We start from the raw sequence: 18,728 nt of genomic DNA on the forward strand, positions 1-18,728 counted from the left end.
GATCCCATGCAGCTGGTGTACTGAATGGCCCTAATGCACTGTTTTCCTGCAGGCACTCACTTGGCAGCTCACAAAAAGGCTGTCATGTTCAGCATCTGGGCCACTAGTCTTCTAGGCATCTACCCTTTTTTGTACACAGGCTGGAAAACTCAATGAAGGAATAAGGGCTAAAAGGGGGAAAGGGGACGTTTCATTAGCACCAGAGAGTGAAAATTAATCGTTTGCTCCTTTTTCTTTCGGCGGGTCACTGAATGTATGTGTGTGTGTCAAGCGTAATCCTCCTTTAGCCCAGCTGACAAACGCATCTATGTCTTTTTTACCACAGAACTACTTCAAAGACGCCTGGAACATCTTCGACTGTGTGACTGTACTTGGCAGCATCACTGATATTTTAGTCACAGAGCTAGGGGTAAGTGTGTAGCAGAAGGGCTACCATCTGTGAGTGCGTATGTGCGTGTTTGTTTGTGTATCCTGTCTGTACGCTTGTGTGTATTTCCGTATGTGATTGAGAGACTCTCAGCAGGATCTTCTCTTGCTCACTGAGGTGTAAGGAACTCCTAAAAGTCTTATATAATCGTCCCAGTTGGTGTGTGAGGCAGATCAGTGAGCCAGTGGTGCTCAGTGGTGACGGGGGTCTGTTACTCTTCCAGCATCGCCATTTATCCCCCAGCCAGATCAAACTGACCTACCAGTAAAAATGTTGTTTTCAAATGTTAACATGTATTCATAATCCAGCAAGTGATGCCATCATCGTTTGTAAATATTAGCAAAACATGTGTTGTGTATGTGTTTTTTCTTCTTGGTTTTACAGCAGATCATCAACACCTGTTGTAAAGGCATTTTAAAGACTCCATGGAATCAAAATTTAACCAAAAATTAAATTAAACTATAAAATATACACATTCAAAAAGTACTGTTCTTTTCTAGGACAAAAGACCAAAAGTATTGACGACTCATGAGAATGTCCCGCCCTAGCAAATCATGGTTCATGACTGTAATGTAAATAAAGTCTGTTTTGTTTGGTTTTTGTGATGTACTCCATAATGTCAAATCACACATTGTTAAAACAACAATTACGATATTATCCTAGATTATATATATCGCACACCTGTAGTTGCCTGTTTAATAATAACGAAGTGTGGATTTACACTAAATGCAAGTAGCCCACCTTGTTGGCAGAAGCTATTTACACTAACTCCGCCCACCAACATGTGTTTGCGAGTAAACATGATTATCAAATATCGGTTCCAGTGGCCGTGGCTTTTTTGATGCGATTGACCCGAGTTCGAATCCACCTTTTGCTGAACTTTTTTTTTCTCCCTTTTCAAATTTAATATCACTTTGGAAAGGCATTTAATTTTAATAAAAATGAAGGAAATAATCGAAAAGTTGAAAAGGGTTAGGGTAGGTGTATGGAGGGATTTGTCCCAATAAGGTGGCATCCATTTAATAATTTGAATTAAAATTATAATGTACACTCAATACTTTATTATTGCATACTGTTTTATAATGTACTACAATACTGAGGTGCAGATAATTGCCACTATTTGCATTAACTAGTGTAAATAGCAGAAAATCCTGTTATTTTAACATGGTGTCAATAGAATGAATTGCTATTTGCATTTAGTGTGAATTGCATCTATCACTATTTACACTTTGTGCAAATAGCTGCTGCCTAATAATAATAATAATTATAATAAAAAGAGACAAGCCCTTCAAAATGTCCGGCCCAAACTACCTGTTTCTGTCAACATAGGAAAGAAAACTGCACTAACCCAGGCAATGTCTTTAAGAATCAAAAGTATTATTAATTTGGACATTTTTAATTATGTAGTTATTTTGCCATTTTATTTTATTTTTTTTATTTATTTACCTGAAGAGTTTAGTTACATTATTGGTCTTTGTGAATTAGAAATGTATAACTTATTTGAAAATGTAATTATTTATGCATTTATTTGGAAATGTAATATTTTTATGTGGTTATTTTGAAATGTTTGTTTGTTTAATTAACTAATTTATTGATTTATTTCTTAATTGTTTCTTCTTCTTTTTTTAATAGCAGTAGACTTTAGTCTGGCAAAACCATGATTTACTACGATGACAGGTTGTATTAGGGGAAAGGGACTTTCACATTCTAAAGGGCATTTTATTAGGCCTACATTTCAGTCATCAATACTTCTGTTCCATTTCCCCAGCAAAGAAAAACATTAAACATTAAACATGAACATTAAATTTGAATTAAATCAGCTTTTTGGATTATACAAGCATACCGATGAGCTCAAAGCAAACACAAATGGGCTTTTATTTTCATTTCATGGTGTCTTTTAACAGAAATGTGATGTGAAATACTGTATTATATGATATTACTAAGTGTTTTTATTTATTTATCTATTATTATTTTAAGCCCCAGTCCTGTACTCGGAGATCCACCTGAGGAGTTTAGTGCTGATGTTTTGTTAAATTTGTAATTAATTACTGAAGTCAGATCTCCAGTTATAAGACAGTCAAATATATATGTATTGATAAAAGCTTTTCAAACTGCATATGAAAAGTGCGTCATTTGAAAAATGTTTTTTGTTATAATCAACCTTTATTTGAATCGAAAGGTTTGTTGATATGCATAATGATAATTCATGTCTTGTTTTATCTTTGTTTTACATGCTTTCTTTAAACTCTTCTTTATGGCGGCTTTGCCCTCTGATGACTCCATCCAATCAAAATGCACTATGAAACTCATGTGTATATCCATGACCCGAATAAACCAATCACAATGGTTGTTTAATCAACCTCCAAAAATACTGCTATAAACCATGCTTCTGCAACATCTACATGTAGATGGTTTGTAATTTTTCTTTTGGAGTAATGCATCTAATGCATCTGTTTCCCTGTGGCTGATGATGATATAATGATGCATGTGCTCGAGTCATGATGACCTTTCACCCCTGCTTGTCTAACAATATGACAAACCCCCTCTCAGCTGAGGTGTAATTGATCCTTAGCACACAGTTTAAACGTTTAGTGTTTCTCTGCAGGTTTAGTGTTTCTCCTGAATGCATGTTGCGCTTTTTTGCTGACAGGGAACGCTAGTAATTGTTGTTTTTGACACTGCATCTTCATACAGTCATACAGATATTCAAATACATCAACACACACATAGATGTAAGCGTACTAAAGACATCTAAATATGTCAGTTATGAAGGTAGAGATGGAGTTAAATCCACCTATTTTTGTTTCCCAGTATATCTGTGCTGCTTAAAGGACAACAAGCAGTCATTTCTTCCCCTCAGTTCTTGGCGCTTACAAAAAAAAAAAAAAAAAAAAGAGTAGAAAAAGACAACAAAAAAATACAAAACTTTCCCACAACTGACTGAAATATGTCCTTTAACCCAGCACGTGTCCCTTGTCTTTGCTAGTGCCCTCTGTTGGTCATTGTATGCTATTAGTGTGGTTGGCATGATTCCACGTGAATCTACAGATCAGTGCATTTGGTTGACTGAAGCAAGAAGTTAGGGTCTGTGCACTCCCTTCCCTAATGAGAACTCTTTTACAGTATTTTAGTTTATTATATAATTATATTAATTTTTTGTATGAGTTGCTGCCTCCTCCCTTTATCTTTGTCTTTTCCCCTTTTCACCACTGGATATGCTGAGCCTGTTCAGTCTTGTCAGTTTGATTATTTGTTTTTGATTTCTCCTTGTTTGATTTTATTCCTACTTCTTTTCTTCCTTCCTTTAGTTCCTTTTTAATTTCTTGACAGTTTGTAATCAAATGTTTTGGACTGACATCATTTCCTTTCTCTGTCTGTCTGCCCCTTCTCTATTTCTGTCTACTGCTTCCTTTCTGTCTCTGTAGAACAACTTCATAAATCTGAGTTTTCTAAGGCTCTTCAGAGCTGCTCGTCTCATTAAGTTGCTCAGGCAGGGTGAGACCATACGCATCCTGCTCTGGACCTTCGTCCAGTCTTTCAAGGTAAAATTACACGCACATACAAAACAGTATGCAACCATTGTTTTTTGAGTCAGACATTAAATTACTGGTGAAATGTTGGTTAATGAAGGTTGTTTTTGTTTATTTCAAAAACAATAATGAATTTGTGAATAAAAATGTGCATTATGATGATATATTTTTTTACTACTTTCTTTTGAAGAGTCTGATTATAATCAGTAATGTTGCAGACTGAGTTGCTTGACCTGTGCATTGTTATTTAGGTATTATTTATTTAATATTATATAGCTTTTATTAATATTTTGAATTAGCTTTTATTTTTATATTTTCAGTTGTTTATTTATTTTAGCTTAACTGTTAGTCATTTTATTATGTGCTTTTGTAAATTTTAGTACTTTTTATTTTATTATTTATGTTTTATTTTTATTTTTATTTCATTTTTAGTTTTAGTTGAGTTTTTTTTTCCAGTTAGTAATTTTACCTCTTCATTACTAATCTTCATTTAGTTTAGGTTTTCCATGTAATATTTTTATTTCATTTTATTTATATTTCTGCTATGTATCAAAATGGAAAGGTGTTTTTAGTAGTTTTAGATTTAGTTTAAGTAAACAGTAATAACCTTGGGACTGTGTAAGCTGAAACTGAGGCGCTTAGCTAGCATGTAAATTAACTAAACTAAAACCTAAACAAATCATTATACATGATATTAATCCGATATGTGCTAGTCAGAAATTTGTTATGGAAAGAGAATATTTACAGTGTGTGCACAAAATAGTGGACAATGAATTACTAAAGCATAAAGAATTTAAGCATAAAGAACTTTTTTTATGTAGTCAGGGTTTTTGGTAGGGGTTAATTGGACCTTTTTTCCCTAATCATCTCAAAATGTGTCCTAATTAACCTAAATTTACACTAACATGTTGACATTGTGCTGCACATTTCTCCTCAGACCGCCAGTTAATTGATGGTTTATTTTGACTTATCTGCTGTGCTTAGGCTCTGCCGTATGTGTGCCTACTCATCGCCATGCTGTTCTTCATCTACGCCATCATTGGCATGCAGGTGAGTATGTGAGAGAGTGTGTGGGAGGCTGCACAGGACATACTGAGAATAGGCAAATGGTTATATTTGAAGGTAGTGGGCAATGAGATTGTGGGTTTATGCTGGGGTGGGTTTTGTGTTTCACAGCTGTTTGGGAACATTGCGATTGAAGAGGATGGTGAGAGTGCCATTAACCAGCACAACAACTTCAGGACTTTTTTCCAGGCCCTAATGCTGCTCTTCAGGTTCGTGTGTGAATCACAGACTGGCTCTGTTGAATGTTGTGTGTGGGTTACAAACACTTTATAACCGTAGTTCAACACCGTGTGTTTGTAGGAGTGCTACAGGTGAGGCATGGCATGACATCATGCTGTCATGTCTGGGAAAGAAGGTGTGTGATCCTCTCTCTGGTAACGCGGAGGCAGAATGTGGGAGCGAGTTTGCCTACCTCTACTTTGTCTCCTTCATCTTCCTCTGTTCCTTTCTGGTGAGAATGTCAGCACTCTTGTTATTACTACCGTTGTGCTCATAGGCGCCATTTAGTGGGGACATTTCACCACAGCTTTTTGCGATGGCTGAATTTGGCCCTACTATTTTATGAAATAGCTTTTGGAAAGCTTGTATCGAATACAGATGACAAGATTTCCAATTGTTGAGCAGCAGTTTCCATTTCTTTAGTGGGCGTTATATTATAGTAAGAGGGAATCTGGCACTAGAATTTATCATTTTGATGTTTTGCTGAGTGGTCGCCACATTCGTCATCAGTGGTGAAAAGTGACTCAGACATGCGACATACTCCTCTATTACTTTTCCATTTGTTCCAGTGATACAGCAAAACAATATATATATATATACAGAGCTGGGTAGTAACTGATTACATGTAATCTGGATTACGTAACAAGATTCCAAATTTGACATTATTCATTTTACATTATTATGATTTAATTAATTATCACCTTTTCATTAAACTCACCAACCCCTTGCAGTTCCTTTATGATCCCCATGGGAAACCTTGGTGTAATGTAATGTTTAATGCACTTCATGTTGTTAATTAAATGCATGGGATGTATTTTATTAATCTTTTTTTATATCAATATGGTACAAGATCATCCTATTTAAATCAATATGATGAACGAGTAAGATCAAATGTAGTCTAAAAGTAATCATTAAGTACTCTGATTATATTACCTGAAATGTGCAATGTAATGGATTACGTTACAAATTACAATTACACTGACCACTTTTTAAAGGGGACCTATTATGCCCCTTTTTAAAAGATGTAAAATAAGTCTCTGATGTCCCCAGAGCGAATATGTGAAATTTTAGCTCAGAATACCCCACAGATAAATTTTTATAGCTTGTTAAAATTGCCACTTTTAGGGTATGAGCCCAAATGCGCTGATTTTGAGTATGTTGCATTAAATGCGAATGAGCTGTTGCTCCTGGAGAGGAGGGCGGAGCTTCAAGAGCTCTAGCTCCAGCATTAGCAGTGCTAGCCTTTGCAAATAAACATTCCATTATTAGTACAAGCCTGTTATCTTTACAGAAAACATACTCTGTTTCAAAGTCACTCATTGGTTATACTGTGCATAATAAATTCGTGTTTATGAATTACACAGACGGGGAGCATGGCGGGATAAAAATAACAACATAGCTGGTCTCATGCTATCACAGGCTTTATAAGTCCCACTTTTGATTATGCGATCAACTCACATTGCTTTCATACGCAACTTTTAACTACCACATTCCTATTCACAATCATTCTGATAGCACTTGAAGGCAGCATCAGTGAAAATACACAGAGACAATGATAGCTTTAGCAATAAGCCTTGCAGAGTGCCAAGAAGCTCTTTCAGAAAGGCAATTTGGAAAACAAACGCTTGATGCTTACTTTGTCTGCAGCTGACGTTCGCGCACGAAGCGTTGGTATTGATTCCTAAACATTTAGGGGACGTTACCAATTTTTTCTGGGATATTTCCTTCGAAAATGAAATTTAACGACAGTGTCCTCGGCTCAGATGGGGGGAGATTATGGCGATTCCTATGTTCATTAGTGCATCCCAAAACACAACACTTGTAAAGCCTCTTTGGTGCTGACATTGTATATATCTCCAGTAATGGCGGACTGCAGCTTCTCACTCAGGGCTGTGTTTATGCTAATAGGGCAGAGAGCATCACAAATGGGCGGGACTTTTTCCCCTCAGTGACGTGAACAGAGGGAGAGACTGTTTATGATTTATTGGTTTTATTAAAAAAAAATGAGTTGGTGGATTTTTAACATTATAGGCTGGTTGTTTTCACACACTGCGGCCACACAACTGTGTTCAAACACCTTATAAAAGTGATTTTTGCATAATGTGTCCCCTTTAATACAGTGAGATATCCATGATTGTACTGTATTAATATTGCTTAAAAGCGGAGAAATAACATAGTCTCATGTACATGTGGCGTGTAATTTACAACTCAACTTGTCAGATTTGTCTGCTTAGGCCTGTGATTTACTTGTGTGTAGATGCTGAATCTGTTCGTGGCTGTGATCATGGATAATTTTGAGTACCTGACGCGTGACTCCTCTATCCTTGGACCCCATCACCTGGACGAGTATGTGAGAATCTGGGCGGAGTATGATCCAGCTGCTTGGTATGTGCACTTGCACACATAAACATGATCTTTCAATATTTTATTATATACTAATCTTGTATGTTACATACTAATTGTGAAAAGTACTTATTACTTAGTGACCTGAAGCAAATTTATAAACGAAATGAGCTTATAATTGTGTTTAATTACTCGTCTCACTAAACTTATTAATACACTCTTGGTAGTACTAAATAGGTATCATTAGACTGTCTATAACATGTTTCTTGGTAAATACTTGATAATGTCCTAAAATGTGAGACCATGGATTCTTTTAAAATGCAGAATTAGATGTAACAGACCCTAACTTTTCAAATTTCTTTGGCCTCTAAATTTGCTGGACACACCATTTTTAAGAGGCTATTTTAACATTTTTTGGTCTTGTGTGCAAGGACAGTGTGCTTTAAATGTGTTGTACATTTTCACAACTGTAAATATAGCCTCTGTCCTATATAACAGACCACATTGGCCCTCTTTTTTATGTGTTCGACTGGAACGCTTCGTTTTTGACATCGTTATAGAGCCGTGGCCTCTGGCAAAGTCTTTAACGTACAGAGCCTGGCTTCATTGTATCCTACCTTGGACCAAACAGGGAGGAGAATACCACAGCACCAGCTGAGAGAAAGGGATCATGGATTTGAGCTTCTCAGCTCTGCTAAAATCCATCAATCCCCCCCAAACCCTCCTACGTGCCCTTCTGTGAGTCTCAGTCCTCCCACTCTGGAATACTGCATACTGCAAGCCAAACTTACTGTGCCAGCCCCCTCCCTTCTACTGAACACGCTAAGTTTCCCGGTATCTGCATTCCAGTGCCTGTCACCCTAATGTTGTGTGTTAGACAGTAATGTAGGCGAGCAACCGAGAGTTAATCAGATATTCAGAGAAGAACAGGAAGGACTGAATCTTAACATGCAAGCAGGATTGAAGCCTTTTTACCGAGGGAAATTATGCTGAAAAGATTGAGGAGAGTGAGTCTTTCAGAGAGTCTTCATTCTGAATGGCAGAATCAATCTGACAAGAAAGAAGCAAGAAGGAAAGAGGACAAAAAAAAAAAAGAAAGAAGAGAAATGAAGTGGAAAATGGAGCAAGAAAAGAAAAGATGTAGTAAAAAGGGAAAGGAAAAGAATGAAGATGTATAGAAATGAAAATAGAAGTGAATAGAAGGTAAACATGAAGGGAGAAAGAGAGAAAGGAAGGAGGAAAGAAGGGCATGTGAAACGGGAAGAGGAAGGAAGGAAAACAAAGAATGAAAGGAAGGGAGGAAGAAAACAGGTAGAATGTGGGAAGGAAAAAAGAAAGCCAAAGAGAATGTAAGGTGAAAGAAAGAGAAAGCAAAAGGAAGCCAAAAAACAGTAAGTAAAGAAAACAAATGATGAAAGGAAAAGAGAAGGGATTGGGAAGCAGCAAATAAGTGAAGAAACAAGAAAGAAAAACATGATGGAAAAGAGAATGGAAGGAAGGTAGGAAGGAAGGGAAAGAGAAGCAAAAGGAAGGAATAAGGAATACAATTAACAGAAGGAAAAGAGGAAGCAAGTAAGGAAAACAGAAAAGAAGGAAGCAATAACTGATAAAGAGAATGAAAAAAATATAATAAGGAAAGATGGAACAGAAAAAAAGGAGGAAGGAAGGAAACGGATGTAGAAGAGAAAGGAAGAAATTCAGGAAGGAGTAAATAAAGAGAGGAAGAGGAAGAGGAAGAAAACAAAAGCAAATGAGAAAAAGAGGGAGGGAGGAAGGAAGACAGGTAAAGAGGAAATATAGGAAGAAAACAGAACAAACTGAAAAGTGAAAGGAAGGAATAAGGAAAAAACAAGAAGTGAAGAAGAGACGGGTGAGGAACAGTAATATGGAGGTGTGGACGGCACAAACGGGTGACGAGCAAATAAGAAAATGTGTGTGTGATTCTGTGCTTCTCTTCCTGTTCTTGTGCTCTTCTTCCTGCCAATGTCTCTGTTCTGAGTTGTGTTCTCTAACTTCCCTGTATTCTTCTTACAGCGGGCGCATTCATTATAAGGATATGTACAGTTTATTGCGAGTTATCGACCCCCCTCTGGGCTTAGGCAAGAAATGTCCTCATAGGGTGGCCTGCAAGGTTTGACTTCCACTTAAAAACTAATATTATCTGCTAGCATCCAGAATGCAATGAATGTCGCTTACCTCCTCTTCTTTTTCTTTTCAACAATGTCTTTGTACTCTCACCATTTCTACTTGCATTCTACTTGATATGACAATGAGAATGTGCAGGACAATGCCGACACTTACAGGAGCATGAACTAGTGCACTAGTGTGTATGGAACAAGCAAACGAGAAAACCACTAAAGTGAAAGACAAACAAACAAAAAAACAAACGAATCAGCCATCTTTGATTTTTGTTTTGCTTGCTGTTGAGGCACGGCTAGGCCTAGCTGGTATGGTAGCGTGCATTGTTCTGGGTGGAGGGGGACAGAAACTGCATTGACATTAAACTTCATTACAACGCCCTGCCAGCAGCGGGACTTCATGCCTGTTCTGAAGCCCGCATGCTCTTCTATGCAACCTGCCCCATTGCATAGAACGCCTTTTTAGCAACTCAAGACGTTCAGCACAGCCCCCTCCCACCTCCCCCCACCCCTTACCCACAAATGACCGATCATCAGTCTTACGGCAGCCTAGTTTACCAAGCCGCTCCTTTCGTCCAGGCCAATAACCTTCTTTTTGTTCTGTTCTGTTCTCCTCCCCTCCCACTTCCCCGTCTCCTTCCTGATCCCTTCTTTTTTGATTTACCCCTTTTCTTCTTCTCTTTCTCTCTCTCCCATGCACATTTCCTTTGGTTTTTGTTTTGTTTCGGTTGCCCAGTGGCAGAATCAGTTTCAGGGATATGTATGAGATGCTCAGGCACATGTCTCCTCCGTTAGGCCTGGGGAAGAAGTGCCCTGCACGGGTTGCCTACAAGGTAGAGGGCCTCCGAGTGACCAGCGCTGTGTCTGTACTGTTGGTGTTTTCTCTTTATTTTCTCTCCTTCTTTTCCTCCTTCGTTGTCTGATGGAGGCCGCTATTGTGATTCTGGTGGCAGGGCCGGGTTCGAGGGTGTTAGACTGAGGCGGGCCGATCCACAGGGAAGCGGGAACGGACTAACCTTCTCAGCACTTTTGCACCGTATGAAAACACATACGCACACATAAACACTAACGCACACTTTCATAGCTTTTGAAACTTCGAAGGATGAAACGTAAAGGTCTCAGATTTGTTTTTACATTCTACACCTTTATCAATACATTAAAGCAAGATTATTATGCTTTAATGTACAGCAGTGATCAATAATTGAATTTCAGATCTGAGATGCAGTGTGATAATAAACAGAAAAGTTGTGTCCCAAATGATGCACTACACACTATGCACTTATACTATGCACTACCGTCTAGTTTATGAATTATATATGGTTAATTTGTCATCCAGCATCAGAGTCGTGTTGTCCCTCCACCTTTGCTACGTAAGGAAAGTGGTGACAGTTGAATCCATGAAGTGTCCAAGATTCCACACTTCGTTATTTCGGTTAAGTGCATCACGCATCAAATTTTTAGTGTGAACACTACTATAAAATGGCATAGAATAGTGCATAAGTACGCAAATTGGGACGCATGTAAACACATACACGTGTGTATTCACATTGTCACACACACACACATGCACGCACATTAAAAAACACCCCCAAATGTGCGTGTGCAGCAGTGGTAGGAAGGCCCTAAGGACTTTAGTCCTCCGAGTCCCTCAGCTCTGTGGATGCCGCTCTCTTAGGGACCCTTTCCTCTTGGGACCAGCTCTCTGTCTCTCTTTTTTCGCTTAATGCACAGATAAGCACACATGCACACACATACGCAACAACACACACATAATCCTTGGGTAGCGTTATGGCCCTACAAATGAACAAATCAAATCAAGTCATTTTGGTACAATGCAACTCTTTTGCACAAATAATCCTTTTCCCACTTCTCTTTCTTCTGTCAATGCAGTTCTAATCTGTTTCCAGCCCCTCCTCTTTACATTCTGCCAATCATCTGCATGCCCCGCCTTCCAGGCCACTGGCCCCTCCCACAAGATACCCCTTAGCCTTTTCTCTCTTTCTCCTCTCTCTGTCTGTCTGCAACCGTACACTGACATTTCACCCTTAGGTCAGTGAACGGCAGCTAGAAGGAAAGGAGATATGTGTCCTTAATGAGCCCTCAACAAGTCTGGGATCTCCTTTCTCTTACCTTTGCCCCACCCCCTCCATTTTTCTCTGTCCCATTTGATCTCCCATTTCATAAAATATTTTGCTTCATAGAGTGTTCAGTGATCTCCACCAACATAAACATGTGGTGGCAGACCAGCAATCTCTGTGTATTCTATCAGACAGGACACTTCCTGTCTAACGGGGTCTCTGCTGCCCCCTAACTTCAGTGGAATGAAGAACAGTGAACACGACCATTGCATTCACCCTCTTTCTCCCTGTCAAACATTAGGGCCGATAATAGTGGATCGCCTGTAGAGAATGTGACCAGCCTGTGGTAGAGCTTTCTATTCTTACGTTACCTGTAGCTTTATCTTCCGCTTCATTCTCCTTCGCCCTCGGATTTTCATGTAGCTTTTGAGCTCTCTTTAAATTTGGTGTCACTGTCTCTGTCCTGTCTCTTTCATCACTACCATCTCAGCCATCCAAACTCCTCCTGTAAAAGCTGTCAGTCCCTAAACCAACTTCCTGCTCCGGTACTCCTCTCTGGCAACCCACTGCTTTTCTCTTTATCATCCGTAGCATTAAAGTATTACCCTTGCGCAGCGGGTAGCCGAATCTTCACTCTTAGCTCATCCTCTTCACAACAACTCACAAAGCCATTTCCTTTTTTTGTTCTTTTTTTTTGTTCTTGGAGAATGCTGCTCTAACCTAAACCAATAGCCTGCACCCATCTTTTTTGCATTGAGAGACCAGAGAATCTGGATCGAGCTCTTGTTTTATCCAGTAGCCCATCTATGAATGAGTCTCAATGACAGCAACCACTACTAAACCTAAATGAATGAGCTGAAATGAACCAACTAGATGATGCTTTCAGTGTTGGCTGCTCTGTTGCTTGTCCTGTGATGCATGTGACTGCATGGTGCATGCTGGGAAAGAGGGTAGTGGGGGTGGAGGGTGAGTGTTTCTTCTGGGATGAAGCGGGACGGGGAGACATCGGGTAACGTGGGTGATTGCATCGCAGAGGGTATCATGGTAACGGAAGGATTGAGGTAACATTTAACCCTGTGCAATGCAATTATGACTTTCTGTGTTTAAGTATAATCTTTCCCCAGATCAGTACAGGATGAATTATACTTTAAAACTCTCACGTTTATGTAATGATGTTTTAATTTATTACTTCATCCGCTGGACTGAGTTTAATATGTGAACCTCCTCCCGGAAAAGCTCTTTGACTGACAGCTCAGATGCTGATATGAAAACAAAATACACCATCATACAGATACAAATTTGATTTGTAGCATATGCTGCCTCAGTTTCATGGGCATCTGAATCAGTGGTTTTTGACTGGTTTTGCTTTAGGACCCAAGTTTTAGAAAAATAATAATAATGTCCTTAAAATCAAACATTTAGCCAACAATTCAATGTTCAGTATATATTGTGGTCGGTAAAATCATGCTTATCCTCATTGAAATTGTATTCAGCTTAATTTGATTTATTTTACCTTAGGGACATAGTTTTGTTCGTGATTTTGAGTTCATGTCACCCCAAATTACAAATGAATTTGCAGAAAAACAAACAAACTGAAAAACAACTTCAGCAACAAAAGAAATGGGAATCATTTCCTCCTCAATTTTAAAAGTTGATAAGCCTGTTTTTATTGCGATTTCTGACTGTAAGCAGTTGTGTTTAGTTGTATTTGTATTAAATGCATTAAAATGCATTTTTATTTATTTATTTATTTTTTGCGACCCATTTTTGGATCGTGACCAACCAGACCAAGCCACTGTTCTAGACCACAGAACTGTTCTTTCTATATTAACTTCCACAGCAATCTCATAAACCATTAATCATTCTCCTCCTTGATTATTACACCAAGACAGCTCTAAATTAATTATTGCACTGAGCATCAAAGGTCACAGAGCTAACCCTGAAAATCCCTCCTTACTTTCCCCTCCCATTTCCTCTCACACACCAAAAGCACACCTTACCTGGAGGTTCAAAGCACACATATATCTCAGTACACTGCTCTTCTAACTGCTTCTGATTGGCTCTCCACAGAGACTGTTGCGGATGGATCTGCCAGTTGCTGATGACAACACAGTGCACTTTAATTCCACACTTATGGCCTTAATCCGAACTGCTCTGGACATCAAGATCGCCAAGGGTGGGGAAGGTTTGGCATTACTTTCTTCATTCATTCCTGTTGTTAGAACAGTTGATGTATTTTCTTATAGCAGTTTAAGTACAGCGGGGTTCAGAAGTCTAAAATTCAAATCTAATCTAAACCTTTAAAGTCAAACCTTAAAAAAGACCCCACTGTATATAATGACTCATAAAATATAGAAATTGTAAGATTTTGTGCACGATATGTCTACATAAGATTGGATACCACACTGTTCATACCTTAACAAAATTTGTGTATGTGTGTGTGTTGGTGGAATTACGTTTGCATATATGTGTGTACGTGTACCTGTTGCTATGTAAATAGGGGGCGGAGATAAGCACCAGATGGATGCTGAACTAAGGAAGGAGATGATGGCGATATGGCCTAATCTCTCTCAGAAGAATCTGGACCTTCTGGTGACACCCCACAAGTGTAAGTTACCCAGGAGGTTGGTGTGTTCACAACGTGTCTCTTTTACCACCCGAGGACAGCTTCTCTCAGCCAGCCCACTCACTGCTCTGCACCCCCTGATGGTCCAGGCCTGTACCCTTAGTTTCATTTTAGGCCCTTATAGATGTATACCACACACATTTAGACTGCAGACTGATCACAAAGAAGAAATTCACTGAGAATGAATCATAGACACTGAAAGTGACACAGAAAGTATGTATTATTGGCAGTGTTGGGGAGTAACTAGTTACATGTAACATAACATGTTACGTAATTTATACATTAAAATAAATTAAAAATAAATTATAAATGTAAAATAAATGTAACTGTAATCAGTTACAATTACTAAGAAAAAAAAATTAAATTACAGTTACTTATGAAAAGGTTAACCAGTGTTAATCAATCTCAAAATAAAAGGCAGTACTAAAGTCTGATTTTGTGGTGGATGTTCAGTTATTAGCATTTTAATTCAAGTGATGAAGGATTTTGAAAGTCTGATAGTAATCAGTGTTGAATACTACTGCATGGTTAACCCTGCATGGTGTAAATGTTTGAAAATGATTAACAGTTGAAAACATTCATTAGAAATATAGAAAAGTAATCAAAAGTAATTAGTTACTTTATGTTAATAAAGTAATTGAAAAAGTTACACTACTATTAAATTTTAAATTGGGTAACTTGCGATCCGTACCTATTACATTTCCTTCCCAACACGGGTTATTGGTCACACTTTATTTTTACGTTCAATTCTCGTTATTAACCAACCATTAACTACTGTGAGTTTTGCCTCAGTAAACTCATAATTTGCTGCTTATTAATAGTTAGAAAGGTAGTTGTTAAAGGGGTCATCGCATGACCATTTCCCACAAGTTGATATGATACTTAAGGGTCTTAATGAAAAGTCTATAATATACTTTGGTTAAAATTTCTCAATGGTAGTGTAAAAAACACCTTTATTCCCCTGTCAAAATCAGCTCTGTTTTCAGCAAGCCGTTTTTAGTCCATGTTGCTTTAAATGCTAATGAGCTATGCTGACCCCGCCCCTCTCTTCCGTGGAGTGACGAGCAGACTTTAAACTTCAGCGGCGAAACTGGCTAACTAGCACATTATTAGGAAAGGCGATTTGACCTTATACTCACCTCTTCTGTAGCTGGATCACGAATGATTTGCGCGAACATAGACGCATTTAGGCACATCGAGATTGGCGCATTCACTTCAAAACGAAAGTAATGTTAATCCTCTGCGTCTTCAGTGGCTCAGATGACGGGAGTAACTGACAACTGCTATATTCATTATTACATCCAACAACAGAACACCTCAATCGCTTAATCAGAGACATCTTGTCTCCCCCTGCACCGGAGTCGATACAATGGTGGACTGATGACAGCTCACTCAGGGCGGGTCTAAGGTAAGATGGTCTTGTCAATCAACTATTGTGGGAGCAGCCTGCGCAGAGCTACGTCATTCTCACAGGGCTCTCAGAACAGCCTGATTTGAGAAAGGGGATTTAAAAATAGGGATTTAAGGCGAGACACTGCAGGTGAATAGGGTAATTTTTTTTACTAATAGTTATCGCCTTACTTACCTAGTTGATTGATTACATTGATAATTGCAAAAAATTTTGTATTACAAGTTTTCTAAAATGTTAGGTTTAAATATGCAAATGAGGCATTATTTAATGAAATATGCACTAATTTGCATACATTTCTAATACAAAAATCTAAACACTGGATGAAGTCAGTTTCAAAATTCTTTTTTAATTTTTTTGACATATTACAGTCAGAAGTTTTTACAGAGGGAATTTTGGGTATCCCATAATTCAGAAAATACTTAGAACAGACAGAAAACACTATATTTTGACAATTTTGGGGGGATTAAAATGTTGTATATAATCAAGCAAATTATATATGAACAAATCCCTCTGTAAAAACCTTCAGGATATAGACAGGAATAAAAATGTAAAGTTTGGTGTGTGTAAGTGCTACTGAAGTGGAGATTTATGGCTCAGTGTAGTAGAAAAAACTCATTTTGAGAAAACGGCCTTTAAAAATATGTGTTGTAATTTAAATCTATTGACACAAATAGATAAAGTGCTATAAAAGAAACAATTAACAGTGTCTTTTGGATGTTTTCGTTCTACTAGTCTAAAAAAACACTTTATGAAAACCAAAAAGCCCAAAATCTCAAAATTGACAAGTGCATGAAAAACTTTGTTTTTGCCTGCAGCTAATTTTTATCATTATAGGATAGATGTGTACACACACTTCCAACACACATTTATGTTCAAACAACTTGTAAAGTGAATTTTGCATCCGATGACCCCTTTAAGTTTACGTATTGGGTAGGATTAGGAATGTAGAATATGGTCATGCAGAATACGTGCTAAATAGCCAATTTGTTAATAATAGGCATGCTAATAAGCAACTAGGTAATAGTGAGAATTGGTCCCTATACTAGTGTTACAGTGTTATTATTGCTGATTGCATAGGGCAAATGTATAAATAGATGCAAGGCCTACATGCAAATGAACCAAGAGAGTAGTTGCGTAAAGTATACTTCAGTTTTAGATAACAGCCGAACACAGCCTTTCAAAGTATGCTCCATTTGATAGCGTGCGCTAACACAGATGCTAGGCACATGTGCACTAGAAAGTTTTACCCTTGTCCAGTGTCTGCACTATTTCTCTCCATAAGTTAAGAGCAATAAAACTGCCTTTGTAAACTGTAGATCTGGTTATCTTGGAACGTCTGCACATAAGCGTTTGTCAGCGTAGTTGTCCACTGTCGTTGTCATCTCCAGTAGTTTGTTGTTGTATGTGCGGTTAGAAAAATCTGGTGTACTAGCATAATGATTAGATTTACGTCATGTGCACTGTACACATACGCTAGTGTGCGGATAAAAACTGAATTACTTTGCGCTTACTTTGGGCTTTAGTGCAGTAAAAAAAAAAAAACACATGTTCACGAGATGTTTCACGAACACCTGATGTGTTGCCGTTAGCTTTAGCGTGTTTAGCTCCTCCCTCCCGGTACGTACGACTGAAATTTTACACACAAATCTGTTAACAGAATTATTTTGAGACAGTCTATGTTCAAGTGCCACAAAAGACATTAGTAACACACATTCATGTACGTCCAGCTCACTATGCCTGAGACCAGGGGGTGCCTTACTATAGATCAACCCTCTATAGATGTCTTTTCACTACAGGGGTTATGAGATTCCTGACAAGATGTACGTAAAACAGTATTGTTTCAAAATATATATTGCACCACTATTATGCTACCAATGAGATGTATGTGCTAACTCGCTGGTAAGACATGTTAAAAACATGCTTAAAGCTAACTATCTAATGGAATATGCTTAAAACTAGCTAGCCTAATGCTAGCTAGATGCTACAAAAAAGCATGAGATGATGAGGTGGCGCTGCTGTCACATTAGGCAATAAAGCTTTTGACGAAATGATAATGCTAGAAATATGCTAGTATGTTTTAGGTGAGTTTGCAGCAAGCATGTAGTAATTTAGAACTGTATTGTTTGATGCTAATTTTTATCTTCATTGTTCTATGCAGATCCTATACAGAGGTGGTGACCATGGCTTTAAACACCACTAAGCATGGCATGTAAACCTAGTCTGAAGTTACTCTTAGTAACTTCCTCATGTGGACTCGTTTCCATAAAGCGGCAAAGACCGTTTTTGGGAAACTTTGTTTACTGTATCCAGGCATTATGCTGTAGTTTGCTGTCAGTTCTTGCAATACTTTTGTACTTAAAATTATTGATCATAAAAATGAAGTGCGCAAATAGTTTTAGCCATTTTAATCAGTCTGCTTGTGAAAAGACCACTGGCTCTGTGTGCGTGTCGATTCGACACTCTTTGTTTGTGCATGTGAGTTTGTGCGTCTGCGTTTGTCTTGTGCATGTCCCGTCCTCACTCCCATCCCCCTCGCTCAGGGTCCATCTCACCTTGTCTAATCGTACAGGGTAACTTGTCCTTTTCTCAGCAGCGACAGACCTGACAGTGGGAAAGATCTATGCTGCCATGATGATCATGGAGTATTATAGGCAAAGTAAAGCCAAACGGACACAGGCTCTCCACGATGAACAGGTACTCGTCTTCCTCTCACCCTGCAATCACAATCTCAGTCCACAATGAGCTGTGACAAACAATCCTCAGCTGTGCTAAATGCTCATTTTCACCATCGACTCTGTAAACACACTTTTATCTTAGATAGTGAGCCAGTTACATCCCAGTGAATGTGCTGATGTTGTTTAAAGAACATTCTCAGTGAGAAGCTATTGAAA

The 18,728-nt window shown here is 38.3% G+C and overlaps 1 protein-coding gene across 1 annotated transcript in view; it reads left to right on the forward strand.

Moving 5' to 3' along the window:
* The window catches only part of cacna1aa (calcium channel, voltage-dependent, P/Q type, alpha 1A subunit, a), a 116,367-nt gene that overhangs the window by 72,966 nt on the left and 24,673 nt on the right, over positions 1-18,728 (forward strand). Inside the window, 10 exon segments of the mRNA XM_058771799.1 lie at positions 326-409; positions 3,853-3,969; positions 4,942-5,007; positions 5,134-5,231; positions 5,323-5,473; positions 7,499-7,626; positions 9,619-9,715; positions 13,871-13,985; positions 14,301-14,408; positions 18,428-18,531. Coding sequence (XP_058627782.1) covers positions 326-409; positions 3,853-3,969; positions 4,942-5,007; positions 5,134-5,231; positions 5,323-5,473; positions 7,499-7,626; positions 9,619-9,715; positions 13,871-13,985; positions 14,301-14,408; positions 18,428-18,531 — 1,068 coding nt within the window.

This window comes from Onychostoma macrolepis, chromosome 03 (assembly GCF_012432095.1).
Source record: "Onychostoma macrolepis isolate SWU-2019 chromosome 03, ASM1243209v1, whole genome shotgun sequence".
NCBI lineage: Eukaryota > Metazoa > Chordata > Actinopteri > Cypriniformes > Cyprinidae > Onychostoma > Onychostoma macrolepis.